A 25,037-nucleotide genomic window follows, 5' to 3' on the forward strand; every position below is an offset into this window, starting at 1 on the left:
ATATTTGTTTTTCTCTTTCTGACTTACTTAACTCTGTATGACAGACTCTAGGTCCATCCACCTCACTACAAATAACTCAATTTCATTTCTTTTTATGGCTGAGTAATTGTATATATGTGCCACGTCTTCTTCTCATTGTGGTTTTGATTTGCATTTCTCTTATGATTAATGATGCTGAGCATCTTTTCATGTGCTTATTGGTCATCTGTATATCTTCTCTGGCAAAACATCTATTCAAGTCCTTTGCTCAGTTTTGAATTGGGTCGTTCTGTTTTTTTGTTGTTGAGAGGTAGGAGTTCTTTATATATTCTGGATATTAATTCATTATCAGATATATGATTTGCAAATATTTTTTCCCATTCTGTGAGTTGTCTTTTTCATTCTCTTGATAGTGTCTTTTGATGAACAAAATGTTGTAATTTTTTTTAAAATTTTTATTTATTTATTTATTTTTAATTTATGGCTGTGTTGGGTCTTCGTTTCTGTGAGAGGGCTTTCTCTAGTTGTGGCAAGTGGGGACCACTCTTCATCGCGGTGCACGGGCCTCTCACTGTCGCAGCTTCTCTTGTTGCGGAGCACGGGCTCCAGACGTGCAGGCTCAGTAGTTGTGGCTCACGGACCCAATTGCTCCGCGGCATGTGGGATCTTCCCAGACCAGGGCTCGAACCCGTGTCCCCTGCATTGGCAGGCAGATTCTCAACCACTGCGCCACCAGAGAAGCCCAAATGTTGTAATTTTAATGGAATCCAATTTATCTATTTTTTCTTTTGTTGCTTGTGCTTTTGGTGTCATATCCAAGGAACCAAGCATTACTTTTTAAATCAGTTTTAAAAAAATGTAATTTTTAAAAAACATCAGGGGGAAAAAGTAGTTGCTAGTAGTGGGGTAGAAAATGTAGGAGGTGTAAAGCAATTATACTCCAATAAAGATGTTAAAAAAAAAAAGAAAATGTAGGAGGAGGTATAGTTTATTGCCTCTCATTCTGAATACAAAGCACATTATAACACAGCTTAAAACAAAGATTGTTTCAAGTGTCCAAATTCCTCCTCTTACTAGAATATGGCCTGGTAGAGGAGCTCTTGGTCCAAAGGTACATATAAAAGCTTCTCTACATCATAAATCAACTATACCTCAATAAATAAAAATAATTCAAATCAACATTAAAATATGTTCTGGGGAATACTATGAAAATCACCATAAGAGGGATTACTTATGATTTTGTAAAAAAGATTACTAAAAACAGTCAAGATTAAGATCATGAAGAATGTAATTTATCTGTTTAACGAAAAGTTGTAGAAACAGGAATAAATCTATATGCTGTTTCTAAAAAAAAAAAAGCTTCTTTACTTCAAACTTTCAACTTATCAACTTTCATAATGAAAACAAAGCTACCCACTGGATAAAGAGCTCATCAATTTGGCTCACCAACTACAGATGGCATGTCAGTGCACCGTGTCTACTTTGGACTTAAAAACTAGTACACTTGGCAACAGCCCTTTGGTATTAAATAGTTTTATACATTTTATGCAATTTACAATTGACCCCCAAGACTCACATCTTAAGAGAAGCTCTGGTAAAGAGATTTATTCCTGGGTGTGTAAACACCAGTTCTATCATCTGTTACTTTAAAAAGACCCCTGTTTCTATTTCTTTGTTATTCTCTCTCTCTCTTTTTTTAAATTAAATTATTTATTTATTTTTGGCTGTGTTGGGTTTTCATTGCTGCACACGGGCTTTCTCTAGTTGCAGAGAGTGGGGGCTAGTCTTCGTTGCAGTGCGCGGACTTCCTCACTGCAGTGGCTTCTCTTGTTGCAGAGCACGGGCTCTAGGCGCGCGGGCTCAGTAGTTGTGGCACACGAGCTTAGCTGCTCCACGGCATGTGGGATCTTCCCGGACCAGGGCTCAGACCTGTGTCCCCTGCGTTGGCAGGCGGATTCTTAACCACTGCGCCACCAGGGAAGCCCTCTCTTCTTTTTTAAAAAGCTTGTAACCTTAGAAAAAGAGCTAAGCCTAATGTCCAGTGCTAATGGGAGTGGTTAAGAATAAACACTAATGGTTGTTGCTGACACTTTTTTTTTTTTTAATTTATTTATTTATTTATGGCTGCGTTGGGTCTTCGTTTCTGTGCGAGGGCTTTCTCTAGTTGCGGCGAGTGGGGGCCACTCTTCATGGCGGTGCGCGACCCTCTCACTATCGCGGCGTCTCTTGTTGTGGAGCACAGGCTCCAGACGCGCAGGCTCAGCAGTTGTGGCTCACGGGCCTAGTTGCTCCGCGGCATGTGGGATCTTCCCAGACCAGGGCTCGAACCCGTGTCCCCTGCATTGGCAGGCAGACTCTCAACCACTGCGCCACCAGGGAAGCCCTTGCTGACACTTTTTACACTGGTGCCTAATTGTTGTTCAACTTAGTCCTGTTCTATAGAAGCTGAATATACCTTCAGCCGTGCTCTTTTCTTTGCTTTCCTGGTAGAGTCCTCTTTACTGTTCCCAAGCCTCTTCACAGGCCAAAGGTCCTTTCAGCCACCACTAACTGATCAACAGCCTACTAGTGGGCTCTGTGTAGTTCCAAGTTCTTTCTAAAGGAGAAAGACTGACATGCTTGTTTACTGACGCTAGGAGTGAGGGCAAGAAGGAGGAGGATGCATCTGCAACGAATCTCAGCTCCCAGTCAATACTAGTTTCAGGTTTTCTAGTCCTCTCTAGAGATAGGGGTAGAGGAAGAGATCATAAGAAAATAAGTAAGTCACAGTTTCTGGAAACCTGTAAGCATAGCTGCAGCTTGGCCTGCAGCAATATAGTACAGGAAACTGGCTAGGACTGAGAGAGGAGGGAGTTATAAGAGGATGTCTGCGAGGAAAGCTGGTTTGGAACTGTGGGTACTACTACCTCTGTGGAAGCCCCAACTAGGGGAATGTAGGAATTGTTCACTTCCCATAGCTGATCTCTGGTATATTACTGTCTAATATTTAATCTTGCCAAGTGATTAGAGATTATGCAAATTTCTGAGCACTGTTTCTTCCAGGACATAAGTTCAAATCACAGATACAGGGAAAGGGTGAACATAATCAGAAATTCACAAGAGTGAGTAGCATTCAGAGATTTTGAAAAGACCAGGGAAAATTAGGACCATCTGTGGTTCATCTACCAACTAAGATTTTTTTTCCTAAATTGGATGTTATCTGAAAACTTTTTTATGGGTTTGCCATGTAGTAATATCAGGAACTTTGGTAAAGAGTGCCATATTTCAAGGAAAACTCTAGTCCCAAATCTGTCTACTTCAGTGAAAATTATTAGAGAGAATGTTTTGCTATGCTATAAATTCTTTTGTCTTATGTCTTAACAAACCTCATGCAGGCAGAACCTAAAATCAGCTTAACAGCAACATTTCCAGGTTTTTATCTCACTTACCCTGGCAATCCATTCATCTACAAGTCATGGATTTGACTGTAGGGAAGGATCAAATCATGCATGGATCTTTCAAAACCAGAAACCCAAAGGCAGAAATGTGATTATTATTCCTTTAGAGAGAATACTTCCAAAGAGAATCTTAGTAAAGGGCTCCTGGTAAAGAGCTTCCCAGGAGCCCTTTACTAACATTCTAAGTAGAAATCTGTGAGGTTATCCAATGAAACAATTTGGGATAAAGTCTTCTGCAGGAATGTTTGAAACCTATGGAGCAGTGGTTCCCAACTTGCTGCACACTGGATGCACCTGGAGATCTTTAAAAACTACTGACCCCTGGCTCCCACCTACAGCCACTCTGATTTCGTTTAGCTAGGTGAGACCTGAGCACCATGGCTTTTTAAATCCCCGCCCCACAGTCTAATGTGCAGCAAAAACGTTCTGGGAATGACAGGAAACAAAAATCCTAAACCCTTATTTGTGGGATCTTTTGGGGCAGAATGAGCCAAAGAAAGCACAAATGTAACACCCATCATCCTGGAACCATTTTCACATGACTATTGTATTCTCTCTCCACAGATATTCAGGTACAAGTAAAATAGAGGCCAGCTGAAACCATTATTAGGCAAGTACCAATTTGGGGAGAAGGTTAGGTAGATCTGATGCTGCTAAAACTCTAAGCAGGAAAAGAAAACTATATCCTAGTACAGGTTAGAGATGTAAGGCCAAAGTGGAACATCCACCAAATGTAAACCACTCCACCCGCAGACTGCGGGGACCAGGAGGCTGGGGAGGAAAGCTAAAGATCTGATATAGCTCCTCCTCCCACCTACAAGTTCTCACACCATGGAAACTGTGTAAGTGTAACAAAGGCTGGTTTACCACACCCTGAAATCTCACATCCTCCCTTTCCTCTTGGTAAGGAAACCACACAGTGTATAACCATAGTGAGAGGTGGCTCAGCAGAGGCCATCGTGCCTTCGACTGTCCAGCTACAGTCCTTGTCTGAAAACCACTGGGAGTAAGAAGGAAGGTATCATCTCAATGGGACAGCTCTGAGGAAGTACTTGCCTGGGGTTGAGATGGAATCACACTTGTCCACAGTTTTACTGCTTTATGACCTAGCAGGAAGAATCAGGATAAGAATATAGCTAGGGGCTAGCCTACAAGAGGTACTTTCCCTTTCAGCCTTCTTCAGCTAGAAGCTGAGAGATGTAGGTAAATGCTGAAGCTTCTTTTTCTTTCCGGTAATCTCCACTTGGCATTTTCAGGGTTTGTTAACAGAGTAGAACTGAACCACACTGAGGCTCTCAGTGCCAAGGAGATGGGAAATAGTAATGTAGGAGAGGAACAGCTGGGATCAGAGGGTGGATCCTCTTCTGCCCAGACTGGCTTGGGAAGCAATGCCTCTCTTTATTTTGTGCAGTTCTAGATTTCCTTCCTTTCTCTAACTTGTGACAATAAGTATTCTAAAATTTTTGATGGCCTCTGTTATGGGTTGAATTGTGTCCCTCCCCAAAAAGATATATTGAAGTCCAAACTCCCAGTACTTCAGAATGTGATCTTATTTTGAAATAGGGTCCTGACAGAGACAATCAAGTTAAAATGAGGTCATTTAAGTGGGCTCTAATCCAATATGACTGGTGTCCTAATAAAAAGGATAAATTTGAACACAGTGACGGACTCACTCAGAGAGAAGAAAATGTGAAGGCACACAGGAAAAAGAAAGTCATGTGACTGGAGTGATGGCACCTACAAACCAAGGGACACCAAGGACTGCTGGCAAACACCAGATGCTAGAAGAGGCAAGAAAGAATTCTTCCCTCAAACCATCAGAGAGAACACAGCTCTGCCAACACCTTGATTTCTGACTTCTAGCCTCCACAGCCATGAGACAATAAATTTGTTGTTTTAAGCCATCCAATTTTTGGTACTTTGTTATGGCGGCCCACTAATACAGCCTCAAAAGCAGACTGGTAATTATTACACAAGTCAGATTTTACTTCAGCCTCAGTGAATTACTGCCACTAGCCAAGGAGATTACAGTCTAGGTCAGTGGTTCACCAGTAGGGTGGGTGGAGAACAGTGGTGATGGCAGCAAATCATAAATCTTGGGAGCTATTTCACAATAAACCTGCCCAAGCTCCATCCTGAACCTGATGATTCAGAATATGAGTGTGGGATAGCTAACATGTATTTTAAACAAGCTCTGCAAGTGGTATCACTGACTTGCTCTGATTTTGTACCACCCCCCAACTGAGTAATCCTAATCCTGAGTAAGCTTAAATAAAAGGATAAAACTTCAGGTCTTTCCCAAATTGATCTGTAGACTCAATATAATCAAAATCTCAGCAGGTTTTTCTTTTTTCCCCAAGTAAAAATTTACAAGCTGATCCTAAAATCTATATGGAAATGCAAAAGGCCAAGAATAGCCAAGGCAATCTTGAAGAAGTATGATAAAGTTGGAGGACTTACACTACGAGATATGAAGACGTACAGAGCTATAGTTATTAAGACAGTATAGCACTGACACAAGACTAGACGGATGGACGACTGGAACAGAAGAGAGAGCCCAGAAATAAACCCATTCATATGTCACTTGACTTATGACTTATGTGACACTGAACTGCAGTGCGGGAAAGGATGGTCTTTTCAATAAAGTGCTAGGTCAATTATGTATCCATATGAAAAAAATAGAATCTTGACTGTAAATTCACATCCTAAAAAAAATCAAATTCAGATACACTACAGATCTAAATATGAAATGAAAAACAATAAAGTTCTCAGAAAAAAAATATAGGAGAATATCTTCATTATTTTGGGAAAGGCAAAGTTTTCTTAAACAGGACACAAAAAAGCACTAACTATAAAAGAAAAAAATGATAAACCAGACTTTATAAAAACAAAGAACTTCCATTCACGAAAAAGTAGGGAACAGGAGAAGATATTTATGATATGTATATCTGACAAAGGACTCTTAACCACACTATACAGAGAACTCCTAACAAATCAGTAAGAAAACATACAACCCAATCCAAAAATAGGTAAAAGATTTGAACATGTAATTATAAAATGAGATTTCCAAATGTCCAATAAGTACATGAAAAGATGCTTAATTTCATGACTTATCATGGAAATGCAAACTAATACCACAGTGAGATACCACTACACACCAACCAGAATGGCTAAGATGAAAAAGACATAAGGTCAAGTGTTGGCAAGGATGCAGAGCAACCAGGATTCTAATTGGAAGTAGGAGTATAAATTGGTTCAGACACTTTGGGAAACTGGCAACATCTATTAAAGCTGATCATATGCCTACCTTATGATCTAGGAATTCCATTCCTAAGTATACACGGAATAGAAATATATTTATATTTCTATAATAGAAATACACAGAATAGAATATATTTCCCCAAAAGACAAGTACAAAAATTTTCACGGCAGGACTTCCCTGCTGGCACAGTGGTTAAGAATCCACCTGCCAATGCAGGGGACACGGGTTCGAGCCCGGTCCGGGAAGATCCCACGTGCCGCAGAGCAACTAAGCCCATGTGCCACAACTACTGAGCCTGCACTCTAGAGCCTGTGAGCCACAACTACTGAAGCCTGCGAGCCTAGAGCCCGTGCTCCGCAACAAGAGAAGCCACTGCAATGAGAAGCCTGCGCACCGCAATGAAGAGTAGCCCCTGCTCCCTGCAACTAGAGAAAGCCCATGAGTAGCAATGAAGACCCAATGCAACCATAAATAAATAAATAAATAAATAATAACAAAAATTTTTTTCACAGCGACATTTTCCACAACAGCCCCAAACTAAAAACAACCCAAATGTCCATCAACAACTGAAAGTAAGTAGTGTTATATTCACATTATATTCATGAAATACTGTAAAATAATGAGAATAAACAAAGTACAACTACATGCAACAACACGGATGAATTTCACTGGCATAATGTTGAACAGCTACAAGGGTATACAAACACGTAAGAAAGTACATACTCTATGTTCAAAATGTAACACTACTCTTGAAAATTCAAGGACCTGTATGCTTATGATTTGTGCACATACTTATATTTATATTATTGTTAAATAAGACCTATTAACGAAAAACAAAAAGAAAAACTTTGGGTTTGTGACTCCTGTAGATCAGTGCCAGGAGCAGCTGAAATGCAGACTAGTTCTATACTTTAGGCAGTCTGTGCAACCTCCAGGGTGGCAGACCAGTCTAATATCTAATGCAACAGCATCTGGGGGTGGCGGCGGGGGGGTTCCTACTTTCTTCACCCATTCTTTCTCCATATTGATACTCAATTCTGGGAGATTTTAAAAATACAACAATTCTAAGGAGCAGGGTAAAAACTAAAAAGCAGAGGGGAGCTTGCTTAATGGGAAGATGCACTGTATTTCAAGTGTATTGAATGATATGGGAAAATTTTCAAAAGGTGGGACTAATCAGAGTCAAATAAGAAGAAATCAGGTTGTTCACTAAATTAGTTCAGGGTTAAAAGTTTCATTTGATTATGAGTTCAATGGGGGTAGAAAATTATTTGATAGCAGTCTTTCAGGCTTTTTTTAGACATCCTAAAAAGAAAATAGAGTACAATTTGTGGGAGGGGAGCTACTCAATTTCTCCCCGCAGCCTTTTTGTCATAGACCTTGTTGCTATGGAGAAGGCCATGAAGGCAGCAACTAACGGAAATAAAGGCTCTGGCAGGAGTAAGCACAGGGACAGCGGTTTAAACAAAAATTCCTTATGTAATTAGCAAGTAGCAGGGCCTATAAATGACCCACTTTCCATTTTTTCCTAACCCCTAACCCTCTAAAAGTACATGGGCCTGGTTTGCCACTATAATTTAACTCAAATACAGAGAAGCCTAAATGGGCCTAACAAAGCCTAAGGCTGGCAGACAAAACACATGGCCATTTAGCAGTGCTGCCTCATGCCAGGGGGAATCAGCTACCTATCCATCCTGTCCTGGGGAAATTATCTCCAGCTGCCTAAATTATAAAGTTGATGCCCTATGATTTCTTTGTTCTGTAAAGCCTAAGGGAGATGGGATAATGAAGCAGCAGAAGAGGTAGAGAACAGCCTCTCGTTTCACAGAATAGTCAGAGACACAGAGGGGGTGTGGAGAGAGAGAAAGAGAAAGAGAAAGAGAAAGAGAAAGAGAGAGAGAGAGAAAATCTCACTGGTATCAAGAGGCAGCAGCAGCGACCTGCAAGCAAAGCTCTGCCTGAACTGGTCTGAAACTCCTGCTGTGGGAGAAAAAGGTTAGTTGCCAAGTTTGTTAACAGCTTCTGCCCATCATTGTTATAGCAGCTTTATCCATCAGGGCAGGGCCAGGACCTGTTTTTTCTTTTTTTAATAAATTTATTTATTTATTTATTTATGGCTGCGTTGGGTCTTCCTTGCTGCGTGCCGGCTTTCTCTGGTTGCAGCGAGCGGGAGCTACTCTTCGTTGCGGTGCGCAGGCTTCTCATTGCGGTGGCTTCTCTTGTTGTGGAGCATGGGCTCTAGGTGCGTGAGCTTCAGTAGTTGTGGCACGTGGGCTCAGTAGTTGTGGCTCGCGGGCTCTAGAGCACAGGCTCAGTAGTTGTGGCACACGGGCTTAGCTGCTCCGCGGCATGTGGGATCTTCCCGGGCCAGGGCTCAAACCCGTGTCCCCTGCATTGGCAGGCAGATTCTTAACCACTGCGCCACCAGGGAAGCCCCAGGACCTGTTCTTAGCAGTGTAAGCACTGAAATGGGAGGGTACAACATCTTCCAGCAGATCTTGCCACAACCAGTGATTAACAAAGACAGTTCCCTCTTCTGTCCCACACAAATGATCACAGAATCATAAATATCAGAGCTGGAAGGACCACAGAGATATGCAGTCCAACCTCCTCATTTTACAAATGAGCAAACTAAATATCAGACCAGTTAGATAACCTTATCAACAGAGCAAGAGAACTCGAAGGTCTCTAATGGAGCCTTTTCCCCTTGGAATCATGTGCCAAAGCTCTATCAGCCAGGGCTAGTGATTAGACCCAGTTTATACCAGAACTATATTTATTGCCTAGGTATCACTTCCGGGGTTCATACATAAGTATCAGGAACTAAATTATTTGTTAGAGGATGGCATTAGTAACAACATAGGTCTGTCTTTGAGCCCATCTGAGAGGGTTTTGTTACTGAAATACCAAGAGAATCTCATTTGAAACAACCCTTACCTATCTGGCAAGCCTGCAGCCTGGCCAACTTAACTGCCGGACAGTCCTTTGCTGGCAGGCAGGGAGGAGGTGGGTAAGAGTGCACAAAAGAATCTCTTTCCTTTGGAGATTAGTTTATTTTGCAATTTGCAAAATGAAACTCAAAAAAGGCTGTAACTGAAATTTTTCCTTAGGGCTTCCGGATTTAAATCTGTGACAGTGGACAGGTAACATAATCCACAGGGCTGTTCAAACATGTAACTGCCCTAAGGCACCCCCTGGGAGCAAACTGCTAGGTGGAAAGAATATGTTGGCTGTTGTTTTGTGTAGAGGAGGGGCTAGGAGAAAGTAAGTGTTGATTTCCCCAATGTTTCCTTTGTGTGGCTGCCGTTGCCATGTGGTGGTCTGTTGCTATGAGATTTGTGGTGCCAGACAATGGCTGCTGGCTCTTTATGCCTGTGCTATTGGTAGAGCTGTTTCTGCAGGAGTCAGGCTAGTAAGCAATTGGCTACGCAGTGGAGAAACCCTGGTCACTGTGCACCATCCCTCTCCAGGTAAGTGCTGCCTGAGGCAAGACTGAAGGTGAAGGAGTGTTAATTATAGCCAAGGAAAAAGAAAAATCAGTAGCTGAGAACCATCTTAACTTTCCAGTACAAATACCTAAAATTAGATATTTCATAGTTCACACACGTACTTTCCTACATCAGAATCACACAGAATAAACCAAGGGTAACTATCAAGGTTACCATTTCCATGGAAGATTAATGGATAGCCTCTTCCTGTTAGTGAGAAGGACAAAGACACCCACAGTCGGGATCTGTAATCAGATGAGGATGAAGAACCGCTGAGGCAGGTTCTCAGCGGAGCTACCACAGGCTAACTAACTTCCTGCTAAGCAAAACCACTGCCTATTACTCTGATAATGAGAAAACTTTGTCCCACAGACCAAAGTACAGGGCTCAACCACAGAGTCTGAAGCAGGGCCAACTGTTTTGCTAGGTAACAGGGGCCAGAGTACACAGAAGTCACCCTGGCTCTGTGTAGATGTCAGCTATTTACCCACTCTCATCCTTCTCCCATAGATTACTCTTTCCATCTCAGAGCAAATATACACTTTTAGAGTATATGTAATTTAAATACCACCTAGCCCCTATGATATTCAACATGGTAAACCACTAGCTATATATGAATATTTAAATTTAATAAAATTTAAAATTCAGTCCCTCAGTTCCACGTGCCACATTTCAGGTGCTCAATATCATGTGTCACTAGGCTATGGTTTTGGAGAGCATATTTCCACCACAAAAAGTTCTACTGGACAGGACAGACTAACCCAAGACCCCATAAATTAGAAATCTAAGGCCAGGAGAAGTTCAGAGACTTATCCAAGATCACATGGGTAGCTAAATGCACAATCTGTTCTGGAATTCAACTCTCCAGACTCTAGTTCAGAGATATTTGTTCTGTACTACTATGCCTTTAGGGCACTATTATTCCTTTAAACAATTCATCTCAAACAGCTGCAGACACTCCTAGTTGTTGGACTAAAAATGTATACCCTGATGTGGAGATGGGGACGCATAGCCTTTCCATGTTTTTTTGTGCACATATATGACAAAACCTTTACCAAGTGCAAAAACTGAAAACTTTCTCCTCCTCACCAAATCATTAAGCTAGAATTCAGCTGTGGAGGATAAGGCCAAGCTTATCACAGAGCTTTTCATACCCTCTGGAATACAACGGAGTTGCACTCACTTCAGCTTCAAAAATGTGGCCTTATAGCACTACAACTTCTGTCTTTCTGATATTTTGGTAAAGAAAACCGGAGAAAAAGAATTTTAGAGATGTTGTAAGAGGGATTTCTACATGGAGTGGGATGGTGAACCTAGATAAATGATTATCAAAGCTTTTTTTTTTAACAGCAGAATCCTCTTCAAATATAGTTTTACAAAGGAGCTTAACATATAAATCACCCAAAAGTAGAACCGCTCTGGGTTGCATCTGGTTGGGTAGCAGAGATGGGGGCTTCAGTAGCTGTGGCACATGGGCACAGTAGTTGTGGCTCACGGGCTCTAGAGTCAGGCTCAGTAGTTGTGGTGCACAGGCTTAGTTTCTCCATGGCATGTGAGATCTTCCCGGACCAGGGCTCGAACCCGTGTCCCCTGCACTGGCAGGTGGATTCTTAACCACTGCGCCACCAGGGAAGCTCTGAAACGATTCATTTTCAAGATGCCATAGTCAACTAGTATTGGATCCACGCTGACTCCAAGGTTTAAGCCATAGATTCTAATAACTTAAAAGCTGGATATGTCCTTATTGGTCATCTAGTTCAACTATACTTAAGAGATGAGGTAACTACAGTCCAAAGAAGTTAAGGAATTTGCCCAAGGTCACACAACAATAGTGGCAGAGATATAGAGGTCTCCTGATTTTCACTCTAGGGCTCTTTCCACTATACCACAAATTCTGTCTAGAAAGCTCATTTGCTGAAGTAAAACATATCACTAGTGATGGCCTTCGACTTAGTGCTGTAGTCTAGAAAGAACCTGTAGCATTTCCTGGAATTCTTATCTAATAAGTCAGCTTTGCCTTTCTTTAGAATGCCGTAGAAGCCAGTAAGCAATTTTGCCTCAACAAAAGTATATGTTTCCAGGACCATGGGTTAAGGTAAGATTTGTGAACCAGAAATAGACTTGGAACCTGTTATTTTGATTTGAAGTGAGGTGGGACAAAGTGAAATCGGGGGAATCAGACCTCTGTATAAATGCTAAGAATACGTCTTAAAAAAGCCAAGGAAGACACTCCAGGTTATACTTGGGTCTTCTTAATAGTCCTAAGGTTGAGCCTAGTTAAGGAGGATCTTTGTAGTGCTGGCTGAATCACGAACAGTCTAAAAAGGAGATGGGATCTGCAGGAATTTCAAAATGCCTCCAAAGCAAGGTTTACAGTGAGAGATAGGAAAGAAAGCAACAATGCAGGATGGGTAAGCAAAGAAATCAGGAAGAATTGAGGTCATGACCCCTACACCTGTTCTCAGCAAGGTGGCTCAGTTCTATAGGAACCGCAGGATCCTCCATTCCCCTCAGAGGCCAAGCATTCATAGCTTCTCTCTAAGCCGTAAGGGTTTTTCAGTTTGAAGACAGTAGTTTGCCAGGCAAAGAGACAGAAAGTATAAAAAGTTGGGGTAGCAGACAAAAAAACCTAGAAGGCTGGAAGGATTTTTTAAAAAAGTATCTGTATGTAGTTCTTATCATTAACTTGAAAACTGACTCAGTACACTAGATCTTACAGATCTGCAGAGAATGATCTTTGCAGGAAATCTCTGTTTAAAGATGAAAAGGAATGTGAACCAGTTCTGATCCTAATTCAGAACTTTGCCCACAGACAGTTCAGGTGAAGGCCCTCTGGGACGGCCAGAAAGCAAAGTAGAGTATATCATTGCAGAACAGTTCTCTTTCCCTTGGGATGAAAGAAAAAGAAAAGAGAGGTAATAAGCCCTGAAATACAACATGATAGGTGGGAGAAAATATGGTATTAAACGTAGAGGACTAACATCTTACAGGTTTAAATAAGTTAGAGTGATCTTAAACTTGGTGAAAGTAATATTTATTCTGAGTTTCAGAGAAGGTATAGAATTCTGGAAAGTATCTGATTTTATATTATCTATTAGATATATATTAACATAGATCCAGAAATGACAATGAGATGGTGTAAGCATCCATTCATTCAAATAAATATTTGTGAGGGCCTACTATAGATGCCAGCCATTAAGTACTGGGGATATAATGGTGAGCAAAACACAGTCTCTGAGCTCACAGAACTTTTGAACAGTGGAAGAGATAGACATTAACAGAAAAATACAATTATATACAAAATTGCAAATTGTGGTAAGTGCTGTGAAATAAAGTACAGGGTGCATTGAAAGTGTGTAACAGGGGAACTTGGTGATAGGCTGCCAGTGACAACCAGAAAGTCTTTCAGAGCAAACAATTAAAAAAAAAAAAAAAATCTATGCTAACATCCCCCTGGCAGGGAGGGAGAACAGGAATCCTCAGATTAAAAGGTAACCATTGTTCTCAGGAGAGTGAAAGGGTTATTAGCCTCACTCTCAGAGTTTTTATCAGGTTCACATACATAAAAAGCATACTGCCCTTGGAGAAAGTCACTACCATAAAGATGGGAAGAATACAGTAAATTGACAGAAAATTGATGTTTTCTATCTTCAATATATTGAAGCAAGAGGCCCTGAAGTTTGCTTGGTGGCACAGAGCTGTGATCTGGATATGTTTGTCATTCCAACAGACTCTGGCTGTTTAGATATTTGGCCACAGGCAGATGAGATTTTTAAAATCAGAGATAGCCACTTGTGATTTCCAGATTGTATATTGTATACACACATACAGAGTCAACCTCTAGGTCAACCTGTCTCTTTACTGTCTCTGCATCAGTTTCTAACACAATAGGATTATTTTCTTTTTCTTTTTGCATTATGGTCTCAGGCACACAATAAAACCTTATCAGCAATGTTATTCTGAAAGCTGAAACTTTACTATATTGCTAACAACGAGAGAGCCAAGAACACAGAATTCTTAACCTGTATCACATCAGCACCTACTGCATGGAAAACCTTAAATAAATACTGGATCACAGCAAAATATTCAGAGAGGCAGACTGGTTTTTATTGAAATGACTAGAATGAAGTGCCTGAATTTCCACAGGCAGACTGATAAGATTGCTTATGATCATCAGATAATTAGCTGTGCTCCTCTGGGCCTCTAAACTCCTCAGAGTGGGGATGCTTTGAAAGCCTGGTTACTAATGCAGAGACATGATGGGACTCTGAGGACCAGCCTCTCTAACCACATATTCTTTCACAAGGACTTGGATTCTTTATAAAAAGAAGGTATACTGAAATCAGATCGCCGCAGATGGTACCAAGGGATCTGAAATACCTGGTTAAGTCCCTTTGCACCCCTAATTTTTCAGGTTTACAAACTTTCAAAGCAGAAGAGATTCTGTTCTCAGGGGCAAGTAGAACATACAAGAAGTCTGGATGGTAGCCTTGGGCAGCAGCACCCTACAGTGAGCCAACTGCTTAGTGGATACCTGAAAACAAGACCATGTAAACAGCTCCCTGTTGCCTGGGCCTATAAAATCTGTACTAAGTGACAGATGCGTAAAGCAGCGTGGGTGGCTGGGCAATGAGGCAACCAGTGGGAAGGAGATGGCTGCACCTCCAGGTGCTAAAGAAGGCAAGAGTTGCATATCCAGTGAGCCAACTAAGTCAGCTTAGGGGTGACTGTTTTCCATTTTCTTGACTCCCACGGCTGCCCTTTTATTACTTGTTCTCTTCAAGCCTGACCCAAAAGTTCATTTATATTCATATTCTCCCATATAAAATGATAGGGAAATGGAGAGTACAGACACAGTTTGAATTACTGCATGGCCAGCACCTATCAAATGACTGCTTAAGTACCAGGGCCAACACCGTTGAATAGCTATGAAGGGGAGATAATTAATTTAAAAAACTGGCAATCTCTAGAAGCTAGACAATTTTACAGACAAGTTTGCTATAATCCTCTGGGTAGGTATCCCCAGCAAACTATGGTCATTTGGACTCCTAATAAATACTCGGTATTATTTATAACAATAAGCCCCCTGTTGACAGAAGCAGGTTGAGAAGGGATGGGAAAGCCACACATAGCACTTACCATCTTCTGTTTCCTGCCACACGATGCCCTCAAGGTTGACGCTTGTCCCAGGTTCGCAGGGGCCCAGGCACTCGGGCTCTGTGGCCAGAGCCACGTCACATGTGTTGACCCCAACTGATCGGGTACGAACCATGATCTGCTCACAGGGGGATGCGATGTCATTATTGGCCACTGGCACCAAAAGGTGCAGTGGCAGCACTGCTGGTGTGGAGACAGGGGACTCCATCTGTGGGGGAAGAGAAAGTAGTAGCTGAGTTACAAGGAAGATATTTATAGGAAATAACTTCTCTGTATTTAATCTAGTCCTACATCCTTTCCTGCCAGAGTGCAGAGGGCTTTAAATATAAGACTTTGGTCCTCACTTTCAAGTTCTAGCTCATGACACCATTACAAATCTAAGTGGTTTAGATGAGTGCACCCTGGACTAGGAGAAGCTCTATTTCTTATTAACAATCCTCCTCATAAACTGTGCTTGGCTAAAAGTGTATTAAAAAACTTGTCTCATTTAAAAATCTCTAGTGAAAGAGAATCAGGGCCAGACTTCAATAGCAAGGGAGCACACAGATTGATGAGAAAGAAAAGGCTCAGCTTCTGAGGCATGTTCTACTGCTACCACTTTGCTTCCCTCCCATCTATCATTCAACAAATAATACATTAATCAGGTATAAAATCCAAGAATACAGGTAGGATTAAAGAAGGGGAGAAATATCCAGATCCTAGGAATGCCACTTCAGGAAGACTAGAGCTTTAATTCATCTTTGGGTAGAAGGAAATCTACTTAAAAGTTACAGGAGGGCTGGGAGCAACCTGTCGGGGGTTTCTAACCCACAGAGATTATAACAGCGATTGGTTAATGAGAATGGCATTTCGGAGTGTGAATCTAACATCAAGTGTACGTGTAAGAAACAGGAGGTACTGTTACTATCCAGAAACCAATCTATAGCAGTCTATAGTCAAACACAAGAACCAGCAATCTACCTCAAAAACTAGACCCTCTCACAAGAATGCAATTACTTAGATTCCAAGAAGAAAGCAACACATCTAGAGTTGAAAGAAAAATTGTAATAAAAAGCAATAATCCCTTAATTCTTTAAACCCCAGCATTTATCAGGTTGACAAAGTACCAACTCTGAGTCAATATTGCCTACACCCTAACTAAACAGTGTCTGGAATATGCAAAGGCACTCAATACACACACTGACTGATCTTCCCTAAAGATTAAGTATGATACCAATCAGAAGACCTAGAAAATAAGAGTCAAGGATTGGGACCCTCTTTCCCTTGTGAAAGATAGGTTGAATGTACTCCTTCAACAGACCCACACTGAAAGCAAGGCACACATGCACCCATAATCCAAGCTGCTGGACAGCTCTGCAACAGAACTCTGGTTCTGAAATAGTTTACTGCATGACCACCACTCTATCTATAATCCATCTCCCTCCTTTTTAACACATACATGCACAAGCACGCACACACACACACACACACACACACACACACACAAAACCCTACACCTTCCTGGCCTCGAACACTACCCTGGAAGCTGAGATCTGGGTACTGCATCCACTCTCTACAGGTAGCTCTCTGACTTCTTGGCTTACAAGTCAAGTGATGGTATTTGCAGACCATCACCATCAGAGTCCACAGAATGCTAGAACACTGATTCTGATCAATTCTGGTCCCTGAAAAGTTGCCAAAACCTTATCCTTATCTGTTTGTTGTTACACACATCCACCCTGTACTTCCCTAACTCCACCCTTTTCATAAAATGGAAGTGGAAGCCTGTCTAATGAATCTTCTGCATCATGGTAAATGCCAAAAGGCATTTTTGGTCTTTTGTACTCTTGAAAATCAGGCATTTATAATCCAGTTTGGCAAACTTCTTGGGATGTGGTAGATGCCTGAAAAACCCTTTAAAATTTCTAAGTACAGGGCTTCCCTGGTGGCGCAGCGGTTGAGAGTCTACCTGCCAATGCAGGGGACATGGGTTTGAGCCCTGGTCTGGGAGGATCCCACATGCCGCGGAGCAACTAGGCCTGTGAGCCACAACTACTGAGCCTGCGCGTCTGGAGCCTGTGCTCCGCAACAAGAGAGGCCGCGACAGTGAGAGGCCCGCGCACTGCGATGAAGAGTGGCCCCCGCTCGCCGCAACTAGAGAAAGCCCTCGCACAGAAACGAAGACCCAACACAGCCAAAAATAAATATTAAAAAAAAAAAAAAATTTTTTTTTTAAATTTCTAAGCACAGATTTGAAGGTGAAAACAACAGAAAAAATAAACTGGATTTCCTACTACTCCTGTGTAGAGCTGGACTCTGGCTCTAATCATTAAGTCCTCTCAGGAATGCTATAAGAAGGTGGTTCATTAACTCTTTGGAAAGAAAGTTTCCTGGAGATTTTACCCGTGAGAGTTACTAGAAAGGGGAAATCAGAGACAGAGTATACAAACCATCTTTACTCTTAGCCTCACCTCTGTTTCTTGGTTCTTTCTCTTGGGGAAGAACTAAGACAGAAGCAACTTCACAGTTAGTATGTGCATTTCCTTTGCTTAAGAGTTTTTTCCCTTTTCTATACCTTTCTTCTACTAGCAAGAGAAATTCCTGCAAAGTCCTCTTTCTTGGACAAAGAAATTGGCCTGAACCTTTTAGGTCACTCCTGTGAACTTTCTGATTGCCTCGCTTGAGCAAGTCCTATTGCCAACCTGTCCCATCGTTGAGGCAGCAATCCTAATCAGAGAAGGCGGTAAGTCCCCAGGGAGTCACCTACACACTCCGCCATCAAGGACAGCTCTTTCCTGTAAGTGGTTTCATTTCCTGTTAGGTTATTCAGTGCTGCTGGGAGGCCAGGGAAAAGATAAGCTGCTAATATCTAGACAAGCTAAGCTCCCAATTCTATACTAACAGACCCAGAAAACAACATCTAAGATATAAGTACAAAACACCACTGTTGCATTCAAGCAGCTTGCCAAATTAAACCCCGCGGTAGAACATCTGAAGAGAAGAAACTTAGCTGAACTGATCACTAAGAATAACAGAACTAATACACATGAGGAGCTGATTAACATGTGTATGCATCAAACCACCCTTACTGATCAGAGTTAAGTTACTAGAGTTCAGGATCTCTGTTTGTGTGAGGATGACTTTATTTAACTATCTGATTAGTTAAACGAGATTTCTGAGGGTGAGAAGTGAGGAAATCTACCTATGGATGTGGAACTACTGTTCAGTTTCCTTCTACTTTGCAAAAGAAATCTAAGGAGCAGCACAATAATGTTGAATTACAGCTCTAGCTCTGCTAATTACTGTTTGGTCACATCTATAATCTACATTAAGCCATAGTGCATAATAAGCAGCTCTGTGATATTCATCTAATAACCTAGGTGGCTTTGTGGGATTTCAAATTCTACTTATTCATCGGAACAAACATAGCTTCATTTAACACTCTCCAGGAGAGGATAAAAATAAAAAAAGGACTCATTTTGCCATCTTTCCTGTAATGCCTAGGATATAAGAGCAGGGATTGTCAAGAGACTGATGCCAGCAGGGAAAATAAGCAATAGAAATATGAAAAGTTAAGGTCATTAAATACCTTAACAACTATGACAATGATAAAAGCTGGGCCAATTCTCAGATTCTGAAATGCTAAGAAGTGCCACCATGGCTCCTGGAGCTCACTGAAATGGGAAGGTAAACAACAAAACAAAACAAAACCTGAAAAGAGACAGAGAATTTAAAGATGGAGATCTCTGAAGTTTCCCAATATTTCATGTCCTTTATTTTTTAAATGATACTTCTTTTCAATTCACCTTTAGATATTAGTCTAATAGCACCTACTAGGGGTCTGAGTGTTGATAGGCAGGTGACACAAAAATGAGGACTAGAGAGAATAAAGACAAGCCAGAGCCATTAATCTCCCCACAATAAGCAATTATACACTGACTTCAGCTGCCTCCCACACTTGAGAGGCACTAATGGAGGAAAAAAATTTCAAGGCTGCAACATAATTTTAAGGGTAGAAAGTGTAGCAAAGAAATATTTGGGACAGACTCTCCTCTTCACAAATATGAGTCTGATATCTTTACCTTCACAGTCAAAAGGCAGAAAAGGAGCTGGTTCGACTGATAACTGCGGTAGCTCTAAGAAACTCCCTTTTATCCAAGAGTGAAAGATTACTGGGGATCATGGTTAGATGAATGTTCACATTTATCAGGAAAGACTGTGCAGAAAGTAGAATGTCATCAAATATACTAAATACTATATTAATAAGAAGTTCTCTTTCTTCAATAATTCCAAAGATCCTTCAAGATTTTATAGTGACTCGGCATCAGCAACACTAACAGTAATATACGATCTTGATTCATGAACAAAATATAAGTACTCACCCTGATGTATTATAGTAAACTTGATTTGCTCACAAAGTTTTTATTGTGGTTATTTAAAAAAAAAGGTAATTTTAAAAATCCCATTTATCAGTTTATTGTGTTATTTATATTTCTCTCAAATTAAAACACGGAATAAAACCCTCAATTGTTTGAACTGCCTTCTGTTGATTGCCAATTTGAGACAAAATAAGTTCACTGTATTCTTTTTTAATAATTTAGGATTATTTTTGCTTATTCTGAAAGATCCTTATTATGAGAAGCTGGAGGGTGGAAATCATGGAATGACTGAAGATGGAGGCAGGAATCCGAATTCTTCCTCTCCATGAAGCTCTTGTCAGAAAGCAACAGAATATTCCGAGTAAATCCCCAAACAGCTTAACATTTAACTACTAGTGAAGGAGGAAGTCAGCTCCTTTTCAAACACTAAGTACCTTTCCAAGTGCCTCTCCAAGAAAAAAGGAAGGAAGGGAGGAAAGAAGGGAGGGAGGGAGGAAGGAAAGAAGGAGAGGGGAGAGGAGGGGAGAGGGGGAAAACGAGGCTTGCCGGTTTCCTGAGCTTCCAGATTTCACTTGGGCTGCTTTGAAGAAGAATTTGGTTGTAACTCTGGTTACTTTCCCAGACATTTTGTAGTAGAAGACAAGGAGGTAAAAGAGAAAAAGAAAGACGTGGTAGCTGGCACCATAGCCAAACATCAAACAGTTCTTAAAAGCTACATATTCTATTATTCAAAGAAGACTTACTTTAGCATTCAATTTTAACCAATCATCACCTGGTCAAGATCAGCAGTGAAGGCTGTTCCAGTGTGTACTACAAAATGCAAGTGCAGTGAACACATAATTTAAAGACTACAGATTAGCCATAGGGAGGTCTCCGAGATGATCCCTATAGAGTCTCAGGCTCAGACCCTAAAGACTCTTCTGGTAAAGAGAAGGAGATGGCAGATCAAATGATCCTAATATTCAAGCCTGTCTAATACTCCCAATGTGTGGCACTGAGTAAATTATGCTGGAAATTGAACAAAAGAAAAAATCTCATAAGCAAAATCAATGCACAACATAAGTCACATGGAAGTATCCAATACCGTGCAAAGGTTTTTGCTGAATGAAGCATCTCTTTTGCTCTTCCAAGTCTTCTCACTCTACAGTCTCCTGCCTGCTTGAAATGCACCACATTTGCCTTCAGCAAAACTATTAACTTTGTAGCTGAGGAGCAACCATAGGGACCTAAGTACTACCTACCTCTGAAACTGACTACATTTTTTTTTCACACAAGGTTGATGATACCTCCTCCCATTCCTACACTGTTCCAAAGGAAGCACTAGAATTAGCTCTCAAGAATAAAGAATTTGAGAAAAATTCATTCTTTGGCTGCAACTACTTCCTCTCCTGAACACGCTTCTTACCTCCTTTTACATACTCATTTCCTAAAAACGTCACGGCTGTAACGTGTCTTCTCTACTCCATCCTCTTTCCCCTTAAGGAAAGTAAACACAACTGCAAGTTAAAGCCTTTCTCTGAATCATTCAGAATCACAGATGTCAAAAGAAAAGTCTCAACATATCCTCCAACATGGATGGACGAACTGTACTTATGAACCTAATCATCATTTGTATTGATGGTCCTATGAGAAAACACGAGCATTTTAATTGAGACATCACAAACCACATCTTGCTCTGCAGCAGCTTGGGAAGGAGAAATGCGAATGATTCTCCCTGCTTTAAGCCAGCTGTTCTTCACCTTCCAGGTCTTGGGAACCCAGATTTAAAAACTGAGAACCTTACACAGCTTTTATTTATGTAGGCTATATCTATTGATATTCACTGTGTTAGAAATTAAAACTGAAAGATTTTAGTACGTACTAATTAACTAATTTAAAACAACTAACAATTTTGAAGTGACAAGATTAGAGACACAGAGAACAGACTAGCGGTGACCAGGGATAAGGGTTGGTGGGAGGAGGAAGGAAGGTGGGTGTAGTGAGGAAAGGGCAACACAGGGATCCCTGCAGTGACTGAACTGTACCTTGACTATGTGGTAGATACCCGGACTAGACATGTGATAACGTTGATAACGAAGACCAACGCAGCCAAAAAATAAATGAATAAATTTATTAAAAAAAAAAACAAAAGAAAACTGGTCTCACACAGATATGTATGTCCTTTTCAGGTAATTGTGGATATTCTCCTTTGATGTGACCCCAAAACGCAAAGAGTAATAGTTCTTTTTATTTTTTAATATTTATTTTATTTATTTGGCTGCGTGGGGTCTTAGTTGCGGCACGCGGGATCTTCGTTGTGGCATGTGGAATCTTTTAGTTGCGGGATGTGGGATCTAGTTCCCTGACCAGGGATCGAACCCAGGCTCCCTGCATTGGGAAGCACGGAGTCTTAGCCACTGGACCACCAGGGAAGTCCCAATGAGTGATAGTTCTTAAAAGTTATTGACAATGTGGAATCTGAAACTTTTTGTACTCTGTTAGATTACAATCCATTGGTCTAGCTTGCACTTGGAATGTTTCTTTAACTGCATGATTTTTTTTTTTTTAACATCATGCATTAGTCATTTGGAAAATACTGGTTCACTGAGTTAGACAGCTCTTTCAAATGTTGACATATTCCATTAATACTGAAAAGTGTTATTTGTTAATATTGTCTCTGAGCTTATCAGAAAAGTCTTTAAAATACTGGTAAGGTGTCAAACTCATAGTGGGGTAGATACAAATTTTCCAAAATTGTAATGTTAGCTTGAAAGCTCAAATTTTATCATTAACAACAAATAACTGTCAGTTGTTGTCCTTGGAATAATAGGCTTGTTACCAACCAGCGTTCTTGGCCTTCTCTAATCAGTAGAAATTGATAAGATGCAAGACAAGGAATTCAGGCAAGGCTTCACTGGGGCTCCTGCTGCAGCAGGAGAGAGCAAAAACAAGTAGCAAGTTCCCTGGCTTGCTCACTGAGGCAGGGCGAGCTGGTTCTTTATATGGGGTAACGGTAGGGGTGGGTCCGGGGGTTGGGCCAGAGGGGTAGTTTAGGTGGTCTGTCCACCACTTTGGTGGTGTTGTGTGCAGGGGGCATGCACAATATCTTGCTTTTGCTCCTGGTACCCTGTGTTTTTGCTCTTGGCTCTTCAGAAGTGGCAGTTGAGTTTTTGGTCTTTTTGTATCTTGTTTTCCATAATTTGCCCCAACTGGGCATGCACAAAGCTATTTTTAGTCCCGTATAGTTTCTTGGTATTTTGTTGCTGGAGGAGACAGGTGCAAGCACTGCAGCAAAGGGTCCCTGGTCCCAGCCTGTCTCAGACTTATTTCATTCATTTTCAAGAAAATGTCTGCTAAATACCCAAGTCTGAATAACTGTAATTTGTTAGTTGTTCTCTCAAGTAAAAATGGCATTTCATGAAAAAACTGTCTAGTTCAGCTTGCAACTCAATTGCACAAGCGCTGTTCCTAGAGACAAACAGGATGCAGGAGAAGTGCTTTATGTGTACTTCCCATTTTGCTACATAGAATATAAAATGACATGTACTCAAAGGTCAGGATTTAATAAGCTAATAATTGTTACTGCTTTATTAAAGATATTTTAAAGTGAAACTAGCTATATAAAAATGTTTACCTTTTACTGTGAGGGCACAGCAGTTAAGAATGTTATGGCTACTAGTACAATTTGGTGCCATTGATTTGACTCCTGCCAAGATGTCAGCCATTTTACCTACCATTGCTTTTGCACCATCAGTGCAAATGTCAACAGAGTGAAAAAGGCAAGTGTCTTAGTATTATTATGAGAATAGTTTTGACCTGGCAGGACCTCTGAAAAGGTCTCAGAGATACTTCGGGGTCTGAGTGCTATATTTTGAGAAGTAATCAAGTTTCATGTTCTGGGATTGGGTAAGTGATCAGCTTCTCCAGAAGCATATGCCATCTGATTCCTATACAAAACTGGGATTCTGGTAGCAAGGAAGTTGAGGGAGGCTGCCTGTTCAGTAGGCAAACGACAGTGTCTGCCACAACAGGGCAGTTTGGAAAGACAGTGAAGGAAAAAGAGACACGAAGGCAGGGAAAATTATTAGCAAGAGTGGAGTAGGAAAGACAGCTCCTAAGATCCAGACTAAGGATCTTTTAACTAAGGGATGTTCACAAGTTAGGTATTAATAAATTTCAGCAATTGAGTAATGAGTGAGTATTTTAAAAATTTGGGAGAATAAAGCGCTCAGTTAATTGTTTATAAAACGGACAAAAGAATGATGGTCATTAACTACTAATAAAATTGATCCTTACCCTTGTGGGCGGAGGGGGAATCACTCTCTCTAGTGCCTATTTGTTCTCAAATTGCTAAGCATAAGACTTCTCTGAAATTGTAATTTAGTAGTTCAGAAATTAAACATGGCTTATCTAAAAGAAATTTTAAAATGGGCCCCTTAATTAACCAGAAGCCATCACTTCCTACAGAAGTCTTCCTTGTCTTTGCTACTTAAGCTAAGGTATAGAGATAAAACTTCAAAGTGGTATGAAGGGTGTTGTACAGTCTGAGTTAACTCCTGATTATGGACACCTTAGCACTACTGAACCAAGTGGGAAATGGCCATCTGCTTAGATATGCTTCAATGCCCAAGTGTCTCCTAGGTGACTTTGTGTTCTATAATATAAGGTCACAGAATATCAACTGATTCTGTATAACTTCCACATAAGACCTACAGATTTGACAGGAAACAATGGGTGATTCCAACGAGAGGTCATTCTGTCTAAACAAAGCACCTTAAGCAGCAAAGCTATTTGGGTTCCTAGAGAGCATGTGCAAGACAAAATTATAAAATCGCATCATAGTGTGGAAAAACCTTCAAGATCATCTAACTAAACTAACCTAACCACTCAAGGGTAAAATCTTTTCTATAATAGGTAGTCATAAAACCCCTATTTGGGGACTTTCCTGGTGGCACAGTGGTTAAGACTCTGTGCTCCCAATGCATGGGGCCCGGGTTTGATCCCTGGTCAGGGAACTAGATCCCACATGCATGCTGCAACTAAGAGTTCATATGCCACAACTTAGGAGCCCGCCTGCCGCAACTAAGACCTGGCGCAACCAAATAAACAAATAAATAAATATTTTAAAAATAAATAAAAAATAAAAATAGGGCTTCCCTGGTGGCGCAGTGGTTAAGAATCTGCCTGCCAGTGCAGGAGACACGGGTTCGAGCCCTGGTCCAGGAGGATCCCACATGCCGCGGAGCAACTAAGCCCGTGCGCCAAAACTACTGAGCCTGTGCTCTAGAGCCTGCGAGCCACAACTACTGAGCCCGCGTGCCACAACTACTGAAGCCCGTGCACCTGGAGGCCATGCTCTGCAACAAGAGAAGTCACG

At 41.1% G+C, this 25,037-nt stretch overlaps 1 protein-coding gene across 8 annotated transcripts in view; it reads right to left on the reverse strand.

The window, feature by feature from the left end:
- Window positions 1-25,037, reverse strand: part of ZNF609 (zinc finger protein 609) — a 221,035-nt gene that overhangs the window by 48,484 nt on the left and 147,514 nt on the right. For 7 of the 8 annotated variants that reach the window (XM_036840369.1, XM_036840393.1, XM_036840391.1 and 4 more), the window contains one exon: window positions 15,306-15,531. In XM_036840369.1, the coding sequence (XP_036696264.1) occupies window positions 15,306-15,531 (226 nt within the window). Of the gene's footprint in view, window positions 1-15,305; window positions 15,532-17,773; window positions 17,801-25,037 lie in introns of those variants that run through there. The other variant, XM_036840400.1, reaches the window with a different exon arrangement.

This window comes from Balaenoptera musculus, chromosome 2, assembly GCF_009873245.2.
Source record: "Balaenoptera musculus isolate JJ_BM4_2016_0621 chromosome 2, mBalMus1.pri.v3, whole genome shotgun sequence".
NCBI classification, from domain to species: domain Eukaryota; kingdom Metazoa; phylum Chordata; class Mammalia; order Artiodactyla; family Balaenopteridae; genus Balaenoptera; species Balaenoptera musculus.